Below are 19,385 nucleotides of genomic sequence, written 5' to 3'. Positions count from 1 at the left end.
GCTGCAGACATAAAAGTAAAATCGACTCAATCCTAAAGCAGACCCCATATTTTCCTTCAAGAAGTCCTCTGCCTGGTGATAGTTAATACTGCCCATGATCATAGAAAAATTCATGTATACTGCTACCATCTACTGAAAGGTTATAGCCAGCTAGCATTGGAATCTGATGCAATGTAGGGATTTAGCTCATATTGATATAAGAAAAGAGTGTTCATGATCAGTAATATTCATTATTAAATAATGCATGTTTGAGTGGCTGCAAGGCCATGCATGGTGGGTGGCTAGCCACCTCATCCACCCCTCTGGATCAGTCCCTGAAATAATATGTGTATCTGTTTATGACAATGCGTGCATGGGTATTCCCAGATTAATAAAGAACTGACCAAGGGTCAGAATTAACAAATTAAATTCTGAGCTATATATGCAGAAGTTGAAGATAAGACATGTTTCAGTGATAGATATTATATATTGTCTACCATCCTCAAGTATAAGTGATCCAGCATAGGCTGGTGATTTCCATCATGTTGCTATAGTTGTTTGTCATAATCAACACAAACAGGCTCGATGAAAGATTCAACCAAACACTGCAGAGCTGATGATGCTTATGAAGTTTATTGAACATTTAAAAAAAAATTTAATTGGTAATTTATATCAATAATACAAGAAAAGGTTTTCACATTCAAACAGTGGTTGAACCTATAAAAACGTACTTGGGAAGAATATTTTGATACCTGTGTTTTTGCATGCAACATTGAACACCATGAATCCAGCATTGACCATGCATTTGAGTTGATGTATGCCGGAAGAAAACCTCTACTTCCCAGCTAGCTATTGACATGGAGAAGAAGAATGCAGGACTTTTATCATACCACACTGCTTTAAATTAAAACAGCATTAATTTTGCGACTGTGTTCATCGCTGCATATATAGCTATATGACATGGAATTTAGTTTCTAGCTACTATATGCATTTTCCGTAAATCAACTCGGGAAATTAAACTACGCTAATCATTTATATAGTTTCCAGGCTAAGTCGGCTGCAGTGATCCATCACAAAATACTTAGCACGGACCGACCTGTCCACACAATGCCGGGTACACCCGCGGACCAACCAAAATTCATCGATTCCAAGCTAAATTTTAACAAGCATATTGACTCGGTGAGTCGGTGTGTAAAAAAGCAAACAGTGCTCTAGCTTTCTTAAAGAGGAACTTATCTTCATGTAAATGTGAAATGAAATCTGATGTTTAGCTATCTAATGTATGTTCGACCAATTTTAGAATATGCTGCTTGTTCCTGGGCCCCCCATACTAAATGTAACATCGGAATCGGTACAGCGACGAGCAGCAAGATTTGTAAATGGCGATTACCGATATACGAGTAGTGTTACTGAGATGATAAATACACTAAGATGGAACAGCCTGCACAGCCGTAGAGATACTCTCAGATTACAAATGATGTATAAGATTACCCACCATATAATAGACTTAAAACTACCTAACTATATCAACTACAATCCAGGAATTGCTAGGGCCATGATTACAAACTTACTGTACCCTTTACACGGATTGATCCATACAAGTTTAGCTTTTTCCCAGCCACCATTGCATTATGGAACAAATTACCAACTGAAATAGTTAACGCTACTTCAATTGACTCTTTTACTTACTTACTTAATATTAATTAATTTTGTACATATATTGCACTTACATACTCGCTTGCGAGATTTTGCAATTATCATAATAATAATAATAAAATAATAAAAAAATTGGTCCAAGTGGTCAGGGGGTGCATGTAGCCAACAAAGTTTGGGCCGGACCAATTTTAGTCAGGCTGGACCAATTATGGATGCCAAAAATGGTCCGGCCGGACTAAACTTGGTCAACCAAATTTGGTCCGGCTGGACCAGTTTTGGTATCCAAAATCGGTCCGGCCGGACAGATATTTCCGTGACAGTTCATCGGATTCCTACCACAGTTGGTACTGAGATCCTCCTTACTGAGCCCTTCACGTATGCCAAATTTCAGCCCGATTGGAGCACGCATTCGTGTTTTATGGGGTTTAAGAAATTGGCTTATAGTTTCTTACTAAATATGCTATACAAAATTCTAACTAGCTTAACTACCAAACTAAGTACTTTAACTACAAAACTAGCTACAAAACAACCTTAATTAATAACTTAGTTCAACAAGTCTATGCCATCTTCTGGGCATGGCGGATTTTGCGAAATGAAGTAGAGTCTAGAAGAAAAAAACAAACGAAGAAATTAAAATGAAATTTTGTTCACTCGTATCTCGGAAATGGCTGGAGCGATTTTCTTCAAATTTGGTATGTAGACTCCCCTAACTGGCCGGCACTTTTCTAGCAAATTTGGTTGTAATCGGGTTAGGGATCACAGAGCTACATAGGTGCGAATATTGCATTTTCTTTCTTCCTGTTAATATACTCACGGTGTGGCGCGCCGGCCTTGTGCAGGCTTCTTGGCACACTACCGTGTGTCTTGATTCACTTTCTTTATATTTTCTCAATTTTGAGCCTGTATACAAATAGTTAGGTTTTTCTTAGTCAATAGAAATCAATAACATGAGAGAGAAAATTCATTTTTGTATACCTATACAACTTCAAAGGAAAATGAAGAAAAATACAGATAGATCAATAAAATGAAATCACGGTACTTGGTCATTTTCAAGTGTCTTCCATCAAGAATTTATCTAGTTTGTTAAACTTCGTTCAAGCTGATATAAGGATTTCGAAGCACATTATTAAGGAATGGTTAGATGCTGCTGCCTCTGCCAGTATCTCTGCCTCTCAGAGAATTTTTCTAGTACGAAACTGTACAGAGTGGTACAGTGGATCCTCGCTTATCTGAACTTCGGTTATCCGAACACCTCGATTATCCGAACGCCAAGTGTGACTGTTCTATTAGAGTATTTTGCCATCAGTGTGCATTCTATTAGAGTAAATGACTGTTCTATTAGAGTAGTTCAACGAAACTCTGTATATAAATCAATGGGCTTCAGTTATCCGAACAAATTCACTTATCTGAACACTTTTGGCAAACTATAAGAACAAAGCTGTTCGGATAACTGAGGATCCACTGTACACAAATTAGACAGTTTTATTTTTGTAATTACAGTAATTAGTCTTTTTTGTTGTTGTTGTTTTGCCTTGCCATGCCCACAGTGTAGTCCTCTACTTTTTGTGTTCGCATGCTGTCCGAGGTTTCACATGCCTATTTGTTTTGTTGTACATCTTTTCATCACAATTGTCAATGATGGTTCTCTCTCTTAGTACAACTACAATAAGGCGAATTACAGATTTAAATACTTAATATGAATTACAGCCTTTAGATGATTATAGTAAAAATTATTTTGTGTGTGGATGATTCCTTTTCGCTCCATGCGTCCTCTTCATTTGGGGCTTGTTTTAGATTTCAAGTGTTATTATTATTATTATTATTATTATTACAATTTTGTCAAAAGACTGGGTTGTACAAAAGGACAAGCCTGTAGGTGATACTCTTGCTTACGCCTAAACTATATGCCTAACAGTGAAGAAATTATAGTCAAGTTATGTTTGGCTGGTAGTCGGTCAGTCAGTCAGTTGTTAGAAAATTCAGCTTAAAATGCCATAGAAAGTTGTTGGAAGTTTTTGGGCTGCTCTGAAGGCATGTTTGAGTTCAATTATGCCTTACCAAATACTGCCAAATTAGTTTAATTTTTGGGCAGGAAAGTCCAAACGCTACTATACTGCAAGATTGAATTTAGTGGTAATACAAGTATCACTGCACACGGTAGGTACCCAATCACGACCATAAGAAACGGGAGACTCAATCATGGATCAAATAGCATTCCAAGTCAAAAACTACTGTAATTTTGCCAACATGCAGGCTCAATAGTAAAAGCTAACACCCTGAACATATTGCCTTCTAACACAGTTTATAGTATGAATTGATAAAGCTGTGTTGACCAGCCTGCCATGACAAGACCAGGTGAACTGGCATGAGTTGGCCCAGGATATGATTACAATGTGTGAGGATGCTCAACTTGGTTGACAATATTATTAGCCTTTCCAAGCCAGGATTTCTATGCTCAATATTGTCACTATAACATACTGTATGTGTTTCATGTAAATTGCATGAAGCAGCTACTTAGAGGGTGAACACAGATGACCACTTTATATTATTCATTGATATTTCTGGGGCAAAAGGTGTTTAAACATGGCAGCCACATGCTTATTTCAACTGGTTTGAATTCTACAGAATATGCTTTGTAGTGTGAATAGGGTGTTAGCTAGCTTGTTCCCACTAGTGCAATGCCACACAAGCACACTGTCTTTGTTTTAAATCTGCAACAAGAAATGTAACTTATGAAAGAACTAATTGTGCTTGAATTATTTATTTAATCATTGTTCTTCAATTTCCAAACTTGTGTAGCTATGAGTTTGATGATAGTGACCGCAATTCAGATGCTATCTTAAGTATACCATAAATCAGGAAAAATTCATCAAAATTTTCATCACTGGCTGTATATTGACAAAAATTAAAACAATGAATTATTTTTAACCATACGAATACTTTGCACATACAAATATTAATGTACTGTATAGTTATTACATCAAAAAAATTTTGATGATTATGCCAGTGACAAATATGTCACATCGAAATTTACATTTTCTATGCTGAAATTTTCCTAATTTATGGTAATGCCGTCATTGGACAACATGAATAAACTATAATAAATAATACAATGTTCACAATTACTGTATGGATACATATGTACAAGCAGATTTTTTTGGTATATTCACACAATTTTATTTATTTTTTTGGAGTTTTCTTTCTTTTTAGTTTTTTTGATCCTTTCTTTTTTTTTCCCCCTTTCCCATAAGTTTTTTTTCTTTTGATTGTTTGTCTAACTACTGTACATTACTATAGAAACGGTTAAGTTTTCTTTTCCATCCACATTAGTTTCATGATGGGTAATCAGTTGGAGGAATGTTGTCCTTCACTGACAAGTCAAATGATGATGTCACGCACAGTTGAGGACTTGAACTGTCTCTGGAGGTCAAACATAATGAAAATTTTGTCAATAATATTGTCAACTATACCTGTCACATTGGCGTTGACTTGAGTGGGAAGTGGTATCCTCAAATTTAATCATAACACAGTTATCTCCTCCTGACCACACTGGAGTGTTACTCTGTAGAATTGGTTAATCATGATAATAACTCATGAAGGTTTACATTACTGGTATGAATACACCCATTCATTACACAGTGTTACAAATGAAGAACACTACAATAAGGACCTCTGCAATCAATCCAGCCACAACGGAAAACTAGAATGATTCCCAATACAAATATAGGGAAGCCATAATATAGCACTTATATGAATTGACACCTTGCACCATAAGCAAAGACAAATGGGACACAAAGGAGGACACACAGGTAAGTCCATGAAACATGTATTGTACATACTGTGGTATGCTAAAAGGCACTTGTTGGGATGAAGTAATGTCAAACACTGAAAAACTCAAGCCAATAGCCTTAGCCGTTATCAAGTTACGCTCGTCTGAAGGCATCAGTCAAGTAGTCAGTCAGTCAGTAGAAAATTCCACTGAACAACTTAAAATTTTTTGTAGCAATCTTTCGGGTCATACTGAAGGCACTTTTGGGCTTGGTAAGGTGCCATGAGAGTATCAGTGAGGCTGTCGACATTTTTTGCAAGCAAGTGCAAACCTCTGTGATCCATAATATACAGTACTACCATACGGTATGATATTTTATTGATATAGTTTTACAAGTTCACCTTTACTTGGTCTTCTAATTGCCTCCTCTTTTCACTCAACAACCTTCGCAGCTCATTTCTTTCCTCACAAACTTGAGAGTAATACATGTTCATTTTCTGTATGTTCTCCTCCAGACACTTGTTCCTACAGTACCATAGTTATTAACATAAAAGATATGTGCACTGTACGTATAACATTTTTACTAGTCACTCTTATTCTCACCTTGTTGTAAATGACTCCAAGTGTTGTAGTGTCTGGTGGTATTTGTTGGTGATGTCATTCAATTCTTTAGTAACAGCTTGTGAGTTGACACTCAAGTCTTCATAATGTTTCATGACTATATCCCTAGTGAACACAAGTGAATGTAAAACATGTATATAAAACTATGATAACACATTACATGTGTTTGTGGGTATGGTATGTATGTGTGTGCCCCAGACTTGAGGTTAAAGTTTGATGTCTGGTTGCTGCTGTTGGTTCCTTAAATGTGTTGACGTGTGCTTGTGTGTGTGTGTACATGCTTGGACAAGCTAGTACATACATATGGTGTAAATACATGTGTGCAGGCAGTAAATAAACATACCTTTCATCCCTAATAGTAGCTGTGTCACCATCACTCTCTACTACTAAGTTGTTGTCTGGAATTACCTTGTGGTACATCACTTGGGAATTACATTTTCTGTTCAACAGATAAATGTTTCGTTTGGCTTGTTGCAGATCTGTTGTCAACATCTTCTTTTCTCTCATCAGTTTATGAAGCCGTTTAACAAAGTAAGCCTTCTCTGAGGAGACTTGTAGGAACTGAGCATCCCTTACATGTACTGCATTCTCCATTAATTCCATTTCTTCGTTGCACTGGTTCAAACTATTTAATAGTTAGAGTAAGCATTTGACTATGCATGCATCTGCTATCACAATGTGATTACCTTTGTACTGTACTTTTCAAAGTAGAAGAAGTGATTGTAAGCCTCTGATTTGTTTGCTTGTTAAATATCCTCAATTTGTTGTTCTTTTTTTTAAGCAGAATAATCATCTTCTCCTTCTCTTCAAGATGTTCCTCTTTCCTGTGCAAAACTTTGACAAGTCTTTGGTCTGCCCTGATCATGCTAATATTGTGGTAATACATATAATATGTAAATTCTATACAGCACATTATGATTACAGTGGAACCTCAGTTATCTGGATCCCACTTATCTGGATTCTCGGTTAACTGAACTATAGAAATGACTGTTGTATAAGAGTAGTGACTGTTCTATTAGGATAGTTGAACAATACTGATATCTTTATCAATGTTCTTTTTGCTATTTTAAGGTGATTTATATACAGTTACAGAGATATGGACTTTTCAGACTTATGGACCACCCCCGGTCCCAAGGGGTTTGGATAATATAACTGAGGTTCCACTGTATTATGAATAAGGTTATGAGTATTTTGAATACGGTAGCCTGCATATATGTTAGAATTCATTGTATACATGTCCCTTGACAAGCCATGTAGCTGTATTGTATAAAGCTTACCATGGATGGACATCATAATCCAGTGTGTAGATCACCTCAAGACCAACAGCCTTCTTGGGACCATACACTAAAATATACACATAGATAATATACACTGAAGTATAGACTCAAGTATACAGTATATATATGCGTCAAATCAGTATACTGTTTTGCCTCAAATTACAGTCAATACTGCATAAACTCCAATAGTCAACTGCATCAACTACATCATTGTTCTGAAATGACCACCTAATGCAGCCATAATTTCTGCTGCCATAAATGGCGAGATATAACAATGAAGCAAATAGCATCTTATAGTGTTCCTTCCTACTGATCAAATGTCATGAAAAGTTCAGCACTGAGGAATGAAGTTGATTCCAAGCAATATATTGATGCTGGTAATGCCAGTCTCATACCCTTGCTGGTGAAACTTGCATGAAAGAAATTTGGTTGACTGTATTTATAAGACTAAATTTTACACAATACATGCATGGATAGCATGCATCACTGTGTACATGGCATCTATAGCTATGTGATGTGTCATGCACATCTTCACCAACAAATGTGAGTATAGCCTGAGTGCTCCTTCACTGGTTGAAAAATGATCATGAGTATAGAATACTAGCTTGAAGGTCACTGGTAGACCCTCAGAATTACTATTTTGTAAAGCATTATTATTATTATTACAAGTTTAACCAAAGGTTAAACAGTTTTAACTAGAAGGTTGACTATCACATCCAGTCCTTACAAAGCAGTTTAAACTTTTCACGTGCAGTCATGTGAACATAAGGGTGGGCGGGCATTTTAAATTAGACCAAGTGCCCGCCATCCTGTTATAAGCAACGTTATGCAACGAGCCGTACCAAGTGGTAGTGTCGGATTTACTTCCCACCCTACCCTCCCGCGAGATCTCTCTCCATTGATCTACTATGGTCAATGTGACATGGGTTCCAGGGTATGCTTCATCTGGGGTTTGTTTCCTCCACATGAGAGTTAAGGGAGTTATGACGTCGGCCAAATCTCTTCGGGATCATGTGATCGCCTCACGGGATTCTAGAATCGGTCCGCTAGTCAAAACCTCAACCTCTCTACCCTGGCACGCCCATCATTCCACACACTAAAATATATTGGTATCACACTAAGATATATCGGATCAGTCGGTCCCAAGAACCGCACCTAGTTAATGTTGAAGATAAACTGACTATTCTCTACATTGTATACTGTGATGAGAACCAGTAGTAAAAAAGTTAACTTGTAACACCTGGTGACTTGCCAACCATATACACTGCCAGCCGTTCATGTGTGCTAAACCCATATCTCAATTTTCATCACACTATACAGCACAATCACAAACTATACTATGCACTGATAACTTTTTAAGGCGTAAGATCATACCTATTTGAAAAGTTGTTGCTCGGACCTGGCAGACCCAATTTTGCACAGACTGTAAGTACAAGAAAAAAAATTTGATCACGTGACACCTTAAAAGTTGCTGCAAAACATCGAGATACCCTAATAGAACAGTCAGTTGGTACAATTTTGATCTCAAATATAATGCTAGCTATCTGTAAATGTAAAACCAGCGTGTTCCTCACTCCTGGCGAAGAAAATTTATGATAGCATCAGTGCAATGCTCATTGAATTAGCTACTAGCTATGTTTATCCATTTTTCATTAGAAGAGGTTTGATAGGTCTGCATAAAGCTTTAATGTGACTTACTGTACTTACCTATTATATGGCTTGTAACCAGAAATCATAAGCATGTACATATCTAAAAATAAGTATTATGGTTAGCTAGCTGTTTGTTTTTTTGTTGTTTGCCTACCGACCGACAAATTTTGTTGTAAAATAAATCCGAGCAACAACTTTTCAAATAGGTATGGCCTAAGTACAACTATATACAACTGCATATCGATCTCCAAGGTTTATTCAGAAAACCCATTCAATAACTATAATAGAACATACACATGCCTGCACTCTGTGACTACTGTAATTGAATAACCATTTTAGCATAGTAAAGAGTTGGATGAGTTAAGAATAATCTTCTAGTTTCATGTCTACTATAATAATATTATATTAACTACTCACCACATTCCTCCTGTATAGCTGACTCTTCCCGTTCAGCTTCAACATCTTCAACAGCTTGTGTCCACTTAGCTATATATATAATACAAAAATATAATGATAACATCATCACTGCCAGGACGCGCACAACTAACAACACGCGAAATAGCTACATGTAGTATAAATCGTACCGGAAACAAACGGTAACCATTTGGCTACTCTTCTTAACACAAACATGATTCTTCGCAAGTGAACTTTAAAAACCCAGAATCTCTTAAGAACACTGCACACAACACCTTCGCAAAAGATATCGCGCATTATAGCGTTCGTATCACGTGATCGTTACTATGACGATGTTATTTTCACAATGGTTGCTGCTCGTTCCTAGTGTGAAATCACATTGTACCAGATTATTATGAAGACTGAATGTCCTAACAGGAGGATGTTTCATCGTCCTACTTGGCTCTTCCGTTGGAGCTACTTTAGACAGGTATTATGTCACAGCATCACGTGTTTCTGTGTATATGGTATAATGGATGTGGACCACGTTGTGGGGAATTTCACTAAAAAACTTGAAATCCTCTTGTGTTTAGGTCCAAGGTTCCTCAAAAGAATTATTATTCTAGCCAAATCACACAGAAAGTTCAATACTAAAATAGCTAGAGGATATGCACAACTTTACGACCAGAAATATTTGTGATGTTTTCTTACGTCACAATGGTGAACAAATGTATTGTAGGTATGCATATAATGCGCAAATCACAAAAAGTAGACTAGTTACGAGAGTATAAATAAATCGTATCTTCATCAGTTGCTGCAAATGGAGGTCAGTGTGAGAAGAGATATGTTGACGTAAAAGTTGTCGACTCACTAACTGTTCAAGGGCTGCTTACAGAAGAAATGTCTAAAAAGTGCTCATGTGAGACCCGAATATGTAAAATAGAACATGGTGCTACCCTGATTCTAGTCTGGTGGCGACCTCCCATTTGCATAAAGAGGAAGTGTCTGGTCACTCTAGCATTACAGAGTTGTAACAAAGTAATGTAATTAAGCAATGTCATCACAACAGTGGGGGCAAGAATGGCACAACTAACAGCCATACAAAGAAATCTGTTTAATAAACGACTGCTAACACAACCAAAAGTACTTTCCGTATTCTTTAGGCAACATCACAAGTACTAATTACAAGGCTTTTACTTGTATAGAACACCCTATTGCCAACTACAAACAGCCTTAATCTTAATTCATCTTCATAAAACTTCATGACAAATCTTCCACACACTAATTCTACAGTATCCATAACAAACAGCACAAAAATTTAGTAATTACCAATGATGCAATCTGATTGTTGTTACTTGTTTTCTGTAACAAGCTACAAATTAATTTTTGAATGCTAGAGTGACCAAACCCTTCCTCTTTATGCGAAGCGGCAGGCACCACAAGACTAGCCTGTTTCATGGTTCCTCGTACTGAGGCTGCACATTATTAAGACCTTCCTATGATCTTGAGGTTGGTGGTTTCAACTATTACCAAATCATACTATTTGGAGAAGAGAGGGGGAGTAGGAGAGATAGTTGTGAGCAGACATAACAAAGTAACTTGCATGTTTCCTTTTATATTTTATCAATATACAGAAGTCAGCAACAACCTTACATCCACTGCTTTGTACTTACAGGAGGGCCTAGATTATTCTTTTCATGCACTTTGCAAAACTTGTTGTAAAAACAAAGGTATAATATTACCTTGAATACATATAAAGGTGAATTCACATACAATTAATATCCACGGTCCTATGAACATTAATTTGCACATATGCTAAAAGGGAAAACTTCTGTCACAGCTACACGGTAAACCACTTACATCCTAATTAATGCAAATAGAAATTCTCTGGAGGTGAAAATCATACAGTTCATGCAAGAGTGCTGTACAGTAGGGTGGGGGAGGATTTTTGATTTTTGTGATTTTTGCGGATTGGTAGCTATCCATGAACCCCCCCCCCCCCCCCCTCTAAATTTGCAGTTCAATCAAAATGACACTGTTTGAATATTATAAATGCATTAAAGATCCTTAAGAAAACCAACCCTCAAAAATCTGGATGGTGGCAATCCACAAAAAAATCCTACTATACAGTATGGTTTTGTCTCGTGCATGACAGTGTCTGTATACATAAGTTTGTAGTGCATACCCATAACTATAGCTATATCTGTGTAAAGACAAAAGGTCAAGATATGTTTATCGCTATGGGTCACGGGTTTTAGTATATTTATAGTCTATGTAAGTAGCTACAGTAAGTAGTGTTAAAAAACTTCAGCAGACGGTCTTAGTTAAATTTTCAGTCACCAAATTTAATTTCAGGAAATTATGCTTTGTTTCAAGGGAATGGAGGGGAGGTGGCATACTTCCCACTTCCACTAGAAAGCTCATGTTTCACATTTCTCTGGTGTGGTCACTTTAACCAGTGTGCCCCTTGTTAAACAAAATCCTCCATCATGCATCGCCAAAAAACATAATGAATTATTAAAATACAATGTTCAAATTACTGTATGCATAAAACTAAGTACAAGCAGATTTTTTGGTATTTTCACACAATTATTTTTTTTTTTTTACAAAACAAAATTTGTTTTGCTTTTGTTTTTTTTTTTGTTTTTTTACTGAATTTTTATAGATTTTTTTTTGTTTCCTATCTACGTAGTGACTACACAATTACTACAAACATAACAGTGTCAGGTTTTTTGTTCATATATAGCACTTTCATGATGGTGTGGCCGGATAATCAGTTGGAGGAATGTTGTCCTTTACTGACAAGTCAAATGATGATGTCACACACAGTTGAGGACTTGAACTGTCTCTGGAGATCAAACATAATGAAAATTTTGTCAATAATATCGTCAACTACCTGTCACATTGCTGTTGACTTGAGTGGGAAGTGGTCTCCTCAAATTTAATCATAACACAGTTATCTCCTCCTGACCACACTGAAGTGTTACTCTGTAGAATTGGGGTTAATCATGATAAGTGAAGTCCAGCCAACACAGACAACAAAAGAATAACACATGAAGGTCACTGATATTAATGTGTGATTACTATGTAAAATGATGAACTGTACACTGTATATCTTAACATGTTCACCTTGTCTTTTAATTGTCTTGTTGTTTCACTCAACAACCTCCACAACTCATTTCTTTCCTCGCTCACTCGAGAGTAATACATATTCATTTTCTGTAAATTCTCCTCCAGAAACTTATTTCTATGTACATGACCATCATACATTTAACGTTGGTACATTAGTCACTCTTAGTCCCACTTTGTTGTAAATGACTCCAAGTGTTGTAGTGTCTGGTGGTATTTATTGGTGATGTCATTCAATTCTTTAGTAACAGCTTGTGAGTTGACACTCAAGTCTTCACAACGTTTCACGATAATATCCCTAGTGAACACAATTGGACAATAATATTCCTTTAGTACATATTGTATGATAGCTAGATTGCATGGGACCAGAATGATGAGTTAGGTCAGACATATTGGTAGGTCAGCATATACATTATTAACCAACTGTTAGCTCTTGTATAGTTTATATTATGTATTACCTTTCAGTCCTGACAATAGCAGTGGCTTTGTTACTCTCTAACTCATCATTTGACGTCTCCTTAAGACACATCATGGGGTGATTAAATTTTCTGTTCAATAAGTGAACATCAAGTGTGGCATGTCGTAGATGTGTGTTCAACTTCTTTTTCTCATTGATAATCTCATGTAATCGTTGTATTATGGGACCCTTATCTTCCGCTACTTGCTGGATCTGGGCTTCTCTTAAAATGACTATGTTCTTCATTATTTCCATCCTGTCTCTATATTGGTTTACACTGTAGGGAGAATACATTCATTTGATTCTGTCTTAAACAATCAATCAATCAATGCTAAACATTACCTTTCTAGTGTTTGGTTTAGACTAGATACAGTTGTTGTTAATCTCTCGTTCATTTCATCATTAAATATCCCCAATCTCTCGTTCTTTACTTTTAACAGATCAATCATCTTCTCCTTCTCTTGAAGTTGTTCCTCCTTAACATGTAGAGCTTTAAGATGTTGTCGGTTTAGAGTAATCATGCTGTATAATATGTGCAGTGATCATTATGTACACTACACAAGATGTGTGTATGGATACACATACAAAACTTACCGTGGATGAACATCATAATCCAGTGTGTTGATCACCTCAAGACCAACAGCTTCCTTGAGACTATGAACTATAGTAGAACACTGTATAAAATCTGCTCTGTACAGTAAGCCATATGATATCTATATGATTCCGTACACAGTATCTAATCGATTTTTGATATTCTGACTGTTCAATTAGAATATTATTGTACGATAGGAAATAAAATACTCTAATTGAACAGTCAGCTGTGAAGAGTTCTTGAAATGGAAGGGCAACTGAAAATGAAGGTGTTTAGCATCACCACAAAAACTACACTACCCAACTACTCACCAGATTCCTCCAGTATAGCTGACTCAGCTTCAACATCTTCATTGGCTTGTGTCCACTTAGCTACAAAAAAAATTATAATGATAACAGGTACGTGTTATCATAGATACTAGAATACATAATGGATTGGAAACGCAATACATTTTACGGTTACGGGCTCGATACGGTCACGTGATTTATGGCAACGTTACCAAGTGTACAAACTGCAGTTGTTCTTAACGCTGAGAGTACTATTACAGGTTTTATAAAGCGTTAAATCATTGCTAAAGGATTCAGCTATTTATTGGTTTGTAACTGAAGGTTAGTCGTTTCGTACAACCGAAGGTGTCAAGGAAGGAACGCAAAATTTGTGTTCAAAAACTAGTGTGGGGGTTTTAGTGCATAGGGCGTATTACATACGAAGTTTTAGAAGTGCTGAACAGTTTCGCCACGTAATAATGAATACAAAATAATTATTTTTAGCACTGTACGGCAGTTACTTTCCGTAAACGAAGCGAAAGAATGGGTACATGACGGTAGTGGCTGTGGGGGTTTTCCTGGCTTTGTGAAAACGAGTCTAGCGATACATGCCATACTAAAGAAAAGTTCATACCTTCGAGAGTGCTAAAAAAAGTATGAACGAATTGAACAAGCCACCTGTTTTCGAGAAAACTCTGGGCGAATTAGACAAAAATGTATTGTGCCTATTGAAAATGCTGCTGTGCCCCGTAAATGTCATCACGTGACCGTATCGAGCCCGTAACCGTAAAATGTATTGCGTTTCCAATCCATTATGTTCTAGTATCTATGGTGTTATCACCACTGGAAGCGCATGACTAACAATGCGCGAAATAGCTACAGGTAGTATAAATCGTACCGGAAACAAAAGGTAACCATTTGGCTACTCTTCTTAACACAAACATGATAATTCTTCACAAGTAGATTGCACCAAAAACACAAAATCACTTAAGAACACAACACCTTCACTAAAGATATCGCGCGTTATAGCGTTCGTATCACGTGATCGTTGCTATGACAGTGTTTCTCAAAATGGCTGCGTGGCTCGTTTCAGTCGGATATGGACACTTCAAGATATTATAGCAGGAGAATGTGTAGTCTTTAGTTGTTTGTCGCTTCTAGCCAAGGTAATCCTGTCACGTGAGTATGGTAGAAATAATCGCATCCACTTTGATAATGAGCCTTATCGGAAATTACGTCACAGACATAAAAATTATAAAATGGCCGCTGTAGTTCGTAAAATTTGTATGGCGACTATGGGAAGAAATTTTTTGAACGACAATATCTTAGCCAAGAAGGAAGATATCGAACTCTAACTAGCAGGTATGGTTATAAGACATTACAATAAGTACCTAAAAGTTTTCGGTTGATTGAAAACAACACTAGATTCCTATTCTTTCAGCTAATTTATTGTTATGATAATAATTGCAAGACCTCGCACAGCGAGTAGAAATGCAATAAAAAATATATATACAGCTAACTAATTACAATTTTACAGTTCATTTATAAGAAGGTTGTTAAACCCGATGATAGATGAAGCTTCAACAGTCTCTGGTTGCAAGTTGTTCCATAGTATAGCAGTGGAAGGAAAGAAGCTGAATTTATTTGAGTCAATTCTAGGGAATGGCAGGGTAAGTTTGTACTCATGACCCCGGGTAATTCCTCTATTAGAAGTGATACATTCTGGCAGAGTAAGGTCCACAATATGATAATTTATAACCATACTTGCTGGTTAGAGCTTGATATCTTCCGTCTTGGCTGAGATATTGCTGCCCATACAAATTTTACGAACGTCCCACTCTGAGAATGTCCCACACTACAGCGGCCATTTTTATGTCTGTGATGTAATTTCGGATAAAGCTCATTGTGCGTTCTAAATTTGAAGGTCACAAAATTCTGTTTTTTTATTTCCAGACCCTTGTGGGTCTGTCCTTAAGACTGGGTTCAAAACCAACCAATGGGTGCAGCAACAACGTGCAGGGGCATACGCAGGAGTTTTGAAAAGAGGTTTCCACTACAGCAAAGCGACTGTTATATTAGAGTAGTTTATATTTCCTGACTGCTCTATTAGAGTATCTCGATCATTTCACCAAAATCTAATTCAGAACAATACTATAAGTGTTGCTATCATGGGAAGAAACTATTATATAACTAAGATAAAAGTTTAAAATGTGTCCTGTTCCATGATAGATTCCAGATTCTGGAAACCTGAAGTTTCAATTTCTTAATGTTTCAAGTAGAGTGTAAATCCAAAAGCGTTTCTTGAAACCCCCCTTGGTACGCCCCTGATGAGGAAGCCGTTCCATTTCAGGGCCTCACAAGAGGAACTGGTCTATTATTTTTGTAATCTGACCAACACATTGCCTAGCTTTCTGTTGGCAAACACATTCCAAAGCATATTGGTACAAATGCCAATCAGAGTTTAGTGTGGAGAATCCCCCGCCTGCATTGATCAGTATATTTCTAACCACCAAAATTTAGTTATTATTTTAACATAATACAAGTTTTCACCATTATTCCATCATCGGCCTCCACTATTCCACGGAACGGAATTACCCACTAAAACACGGAACGGAACAAATGTGACCCTATTTTGGAAAACCATACATCTGGGCACATTGGCCAATTTTGTTTTTTATAGCTACAATGAAGCATTGAGTGGTTATCTACCTTGTGTGAAAATTTTGTGACGATACGTTGAAGCATTGGCCAATTTACTGTCTAATACATTACAAACTAACTTTTCATTATCAGTTTATAGAACTGAATAGTGATCAGATGTGACAAATTGATGATAAATCACTTTGTTGACAAAGATCACCATTCTTACAATCTAAAATTAATGAAAAGAGATTCTTGATAGTTTAATCATGTATTCTTGTGCTTTTTCTCAATTAAATCACTTGTAATATTGTGTAAAGACAAGAAAATGTTTGGTTTTGGGAATGAACAAATCACCCAATTTGTAAGTTGATTGTTGTCCCATGCATTGTGAAACTACCACATGGTCTGATATAATTCAGTATATCTCCTAGATAAAAGAAGCTATGGGTGTGAAATTTCACAGCAAGAAGGCTTAATAGTTGCTTTATCAGAATATGCAAAAAAATTAATTTTAAAAAATCACTGAAATTTTCAATTGAGAATTCCCACAAATTTTGCATGTGCCCAGATGTATGGTTTTCCAAAATAGGGTCACAAATATCAATACCTCGGTATGAAAACATTCACGTGACTTTGATCATAAAACATCACACGCTGTGCATGTGCAGCAGATGTCAGCAGCTGACGTCAGTGTACTCAGGGAGACGTCAGCTTCTCAGTTGCTCTTACTGTATATAGTCTAGCTCGACAGTGGTAGAATTAAGTGGAATGGTGGAAGCATAAGGTGTGGGACACAGACTATTATACAATGGAGAAGGAAAGATGGCTTTCAACGTGTTTATGGTTCGCGACTCGTCTTTAAGTGTACAAGAAGCATCATCTCTGCTTGTAAAAGCATGGCACACTTCAAGCGACAAGGTTTCTTCTCTTCCTCCTGTGAACCCTAAGGGAGGAGAAATTTATATTTATCGTGGTGACTAATAACTAAAGCAGTGAAGGACTACTACCACAATAATCCCGATTCTTCAATTACAAGTACGAAATTGTGCCTGTATTCATAAACTGATGCTAAAATGTTCATATAAGCACTTAAACTTCATGAATCTCTTAATAGCAGGCAGAAGGAGACATCAGTAAAATGTGTATATGAGCCAGGCTGTAGAAATAATGCTGCATTTAAATTAGCAAAGACTTTACGAGAAAAGAACCGAAGTACTTTGACTACCAACTCTATACCCAGATATAAACAGAATGTGGTTACCATAGAAGACTGTGTTGATTCAACTGAAGGAACCAAGTATTGGATAGAATCTTTGGGGTTACTCAGATCTGATAAAGAAATATTACGGAGTAAAAGGTCTTGGTTGAACTCTTCCATCATCAATGCATCACAGCATCTATTGTCAAGACAATTTTCAATTTCTGGATTTCAAAGTGTAGGATGTGCGTATACTATGCCATTTGCTGTTCAAAGATCATTTATTCAAATAATTCATGACCAGTCAATAAACCATTGGCTTGTAATATCTAATTCATCCGATGCAGCTACTGTGAATGTGTATGATAGTCTATTCCATGACCTATCACCTAGCTCAGAGCAACAGATAGCCTGCATAATGAACACGCAATACAATGAGTTGAAAGTTGACTTCATAGATGTCCAATGTCAAAGTGGCCCTGATGACTGTGGTCTTTTTGCAATAGCATTTGTCGTGGAGTTCAAGCTGGACTTGATAATTAACAGATTTATAATTCTTTATTGTATTTACGAAACTATGACAATTACTAATTATTGTATAAATTGCCATGTTTGTTTTAAATCATTGGTCTCGACACTATCCCGATACGAGTTGGAGCAAGAAAAATGCTCTCCTCCACGACAGTTTATGGTGCTGGTGCTATGACCAGGATTCGAACCTGGGTTTTTGCAGTAGAAATTGCTATGACCAGTTTATGGTGTTATGACCAGGATAGCCAGGTGACAGTTTATGGTGCTATGACCAGGCTGTTTGCGAAAACACTATGTAATGGCAAACAGCCTGAATCTATGTTTTATGATCAGCAGCAAATGAGATCACATCTTCTAAGCTGTTTTGAAAAAAGAGTTCTGGAACAGTTTCCAATTGTAAAAAAACGAAGAATCAGGACAAAGAAAATTGTAAATACTCAAATCCATTGTATATGCAGAATGCCTGAAATAAGTGGCTTGCCAATGGTATCATGCTCTGATTGTAATACATGGTACCATGGTACAATATGCATGAAAGTTGAAGAGGAGGCTTGGAAGCCAAACACACTTTGGTACTGTGACAATTGTAGAACTTAATTAACTTTCATATATTATATCTTGTGTATCTATAAACTAGAAGACGCTGCTGTTTAGTTATATTGTAATGTTTTTTTTTTTTTGTCAAGAATGGCTATTTGTGTTAATTAATAATGAATTATTAATTCCCAAATTATTATGTTTAACCATAGCTAAGCCTATAACTAACAATTCTACATGGTGATCGTTTAGATGTATAGCTAATATTAGCACTATACCTTGCTTTATGCGACCTTTATCGTGACAGTATAGATATAGCTACGGATGAGTGAAACCGCAGAGGTATTGGGGTCGTTACTGCGGTGCTATATATTCACTAAATCCTTTTCTTGCGAGATATCGATTTCTGTATCGATATTTGTTCCGTTCCGTGTTTTAGTGGGTGATTCCGTTCCGTTCCGTGGAATAGTGGAGGCCCCATCATCTTAATGTTTTATGGTTGTATGGAAGTAATAAACCAAATGTCTGAAGATCCCACCTTAAGGTTACGGGATACTGAGCGACTGTCAAACAAAAAATTTATTACGTAATTAAGGCGGGCTTGGTGTTGTTGTGTTGTGTATCAGCTGGTAACAGGCTTAAATTGTTGGGAGAATCATAGCCGCTGACTGGACAGGTACAAGGTAC

The 19,385-nt window shown here is 36.7% G+C and overlaps 2 protein-coding genes across 3 annotated transcripts; both read right to left on the bottom strand.

The window, feature by feature from the left end:
* Positions 1 to 4,834: 4,834 nt before the first annotated feature.
* LOC136240381 (uncharacterized protein MCAP_0864-like) lies at positions 4,835 to 9,661 on the bottom strand. Its single transcript, XM_066031342.1, has 9 exons — positions 9,537 to 9,661; positions 9,370 to 9,438; positions 7,303 to 7,369; positions 6,712 to 6,891; positions 6,369 to 6,650; positions 6,008 to 6,130; positions 5,806 to 5,929; positions 5,106 to 5,197; positions 4,835 to 5,055 (listed from the first exon to the last, which is right to left on the bottom strand). Exons 1-9 carry the CDS (start codon positions 9,580 to 9,582, stop codon positions 4,968 to 4,970), a joined length of 1,071 nt encoding a protein of 356 aa, XP_065887414.1. The 5' UTR covers positions 9,583 to 9,661; the 3' UTR covers positions 4,835 to 4,967.
* Positions 9,662 to 12,006: 2,345 nt separating this feature from the next.
* On the bottom strand, positions 12,007 to 15,043 carry LOC136240382 (uncharacterized protein MCAP_0864-like). 2 transcript variants are annotated; one of them, XM_066031343.1, is made up of 9 exons: positions 14,688 to 15,043; positions 13,835 to 13,894; positions 13,526 to 13,592; positions 13,274 to 13,453; positions 12,933 to 13,208; positions 12,650 to 12,772; positions 12,475 to 12,592; positions 12,242 to 12,333; positions 12,007 to 12,193 (listed from the first exon to the last, which is right to left on the bottom strand). In XM_066031343.1, exons 1-9 carry the CDS (start codon positions 14,731 to 14,733, stop codon positions 12,097 to 12,099), a joined length of 1,059 nt encoding a protein of 352 aa, XP_065887415.1. In that variant the 5' UTR covers positions 14,734 to 15,043; the 3' UTR covers positions 12,007 to 12,096. The 2 variants fall into 2 exon arrangements, with proteins under 2 accessions (XP_065887415.1, XP_065887416.1); XM_066031344.1 differs by having other exon boundaries at positions 14,792 to 15,043.
* Between the last annotated feature and the right edge of the window lie 4,342 nt (positions 15,044 to 19,385).

This window comes from Dysidea avara, chromosome 12 (genome assembly GCF_963678975.1).
Source record: "Dysidea avara chromosome 12, odDysAvar1.4, whole genome shotgun sequence".
Taxonomy (NCBI): Eukaryota; Metazoa; Porifera; class Demospongiae; order Dictyoceratida; family Dysideidae; genus Dysidea; species Dysidea avara.
The sequence above is the reverse complement of the archived record's forward strand: the minus strand, read 5'-3'. Positions and strand labels throughout refer to the sequence as shown.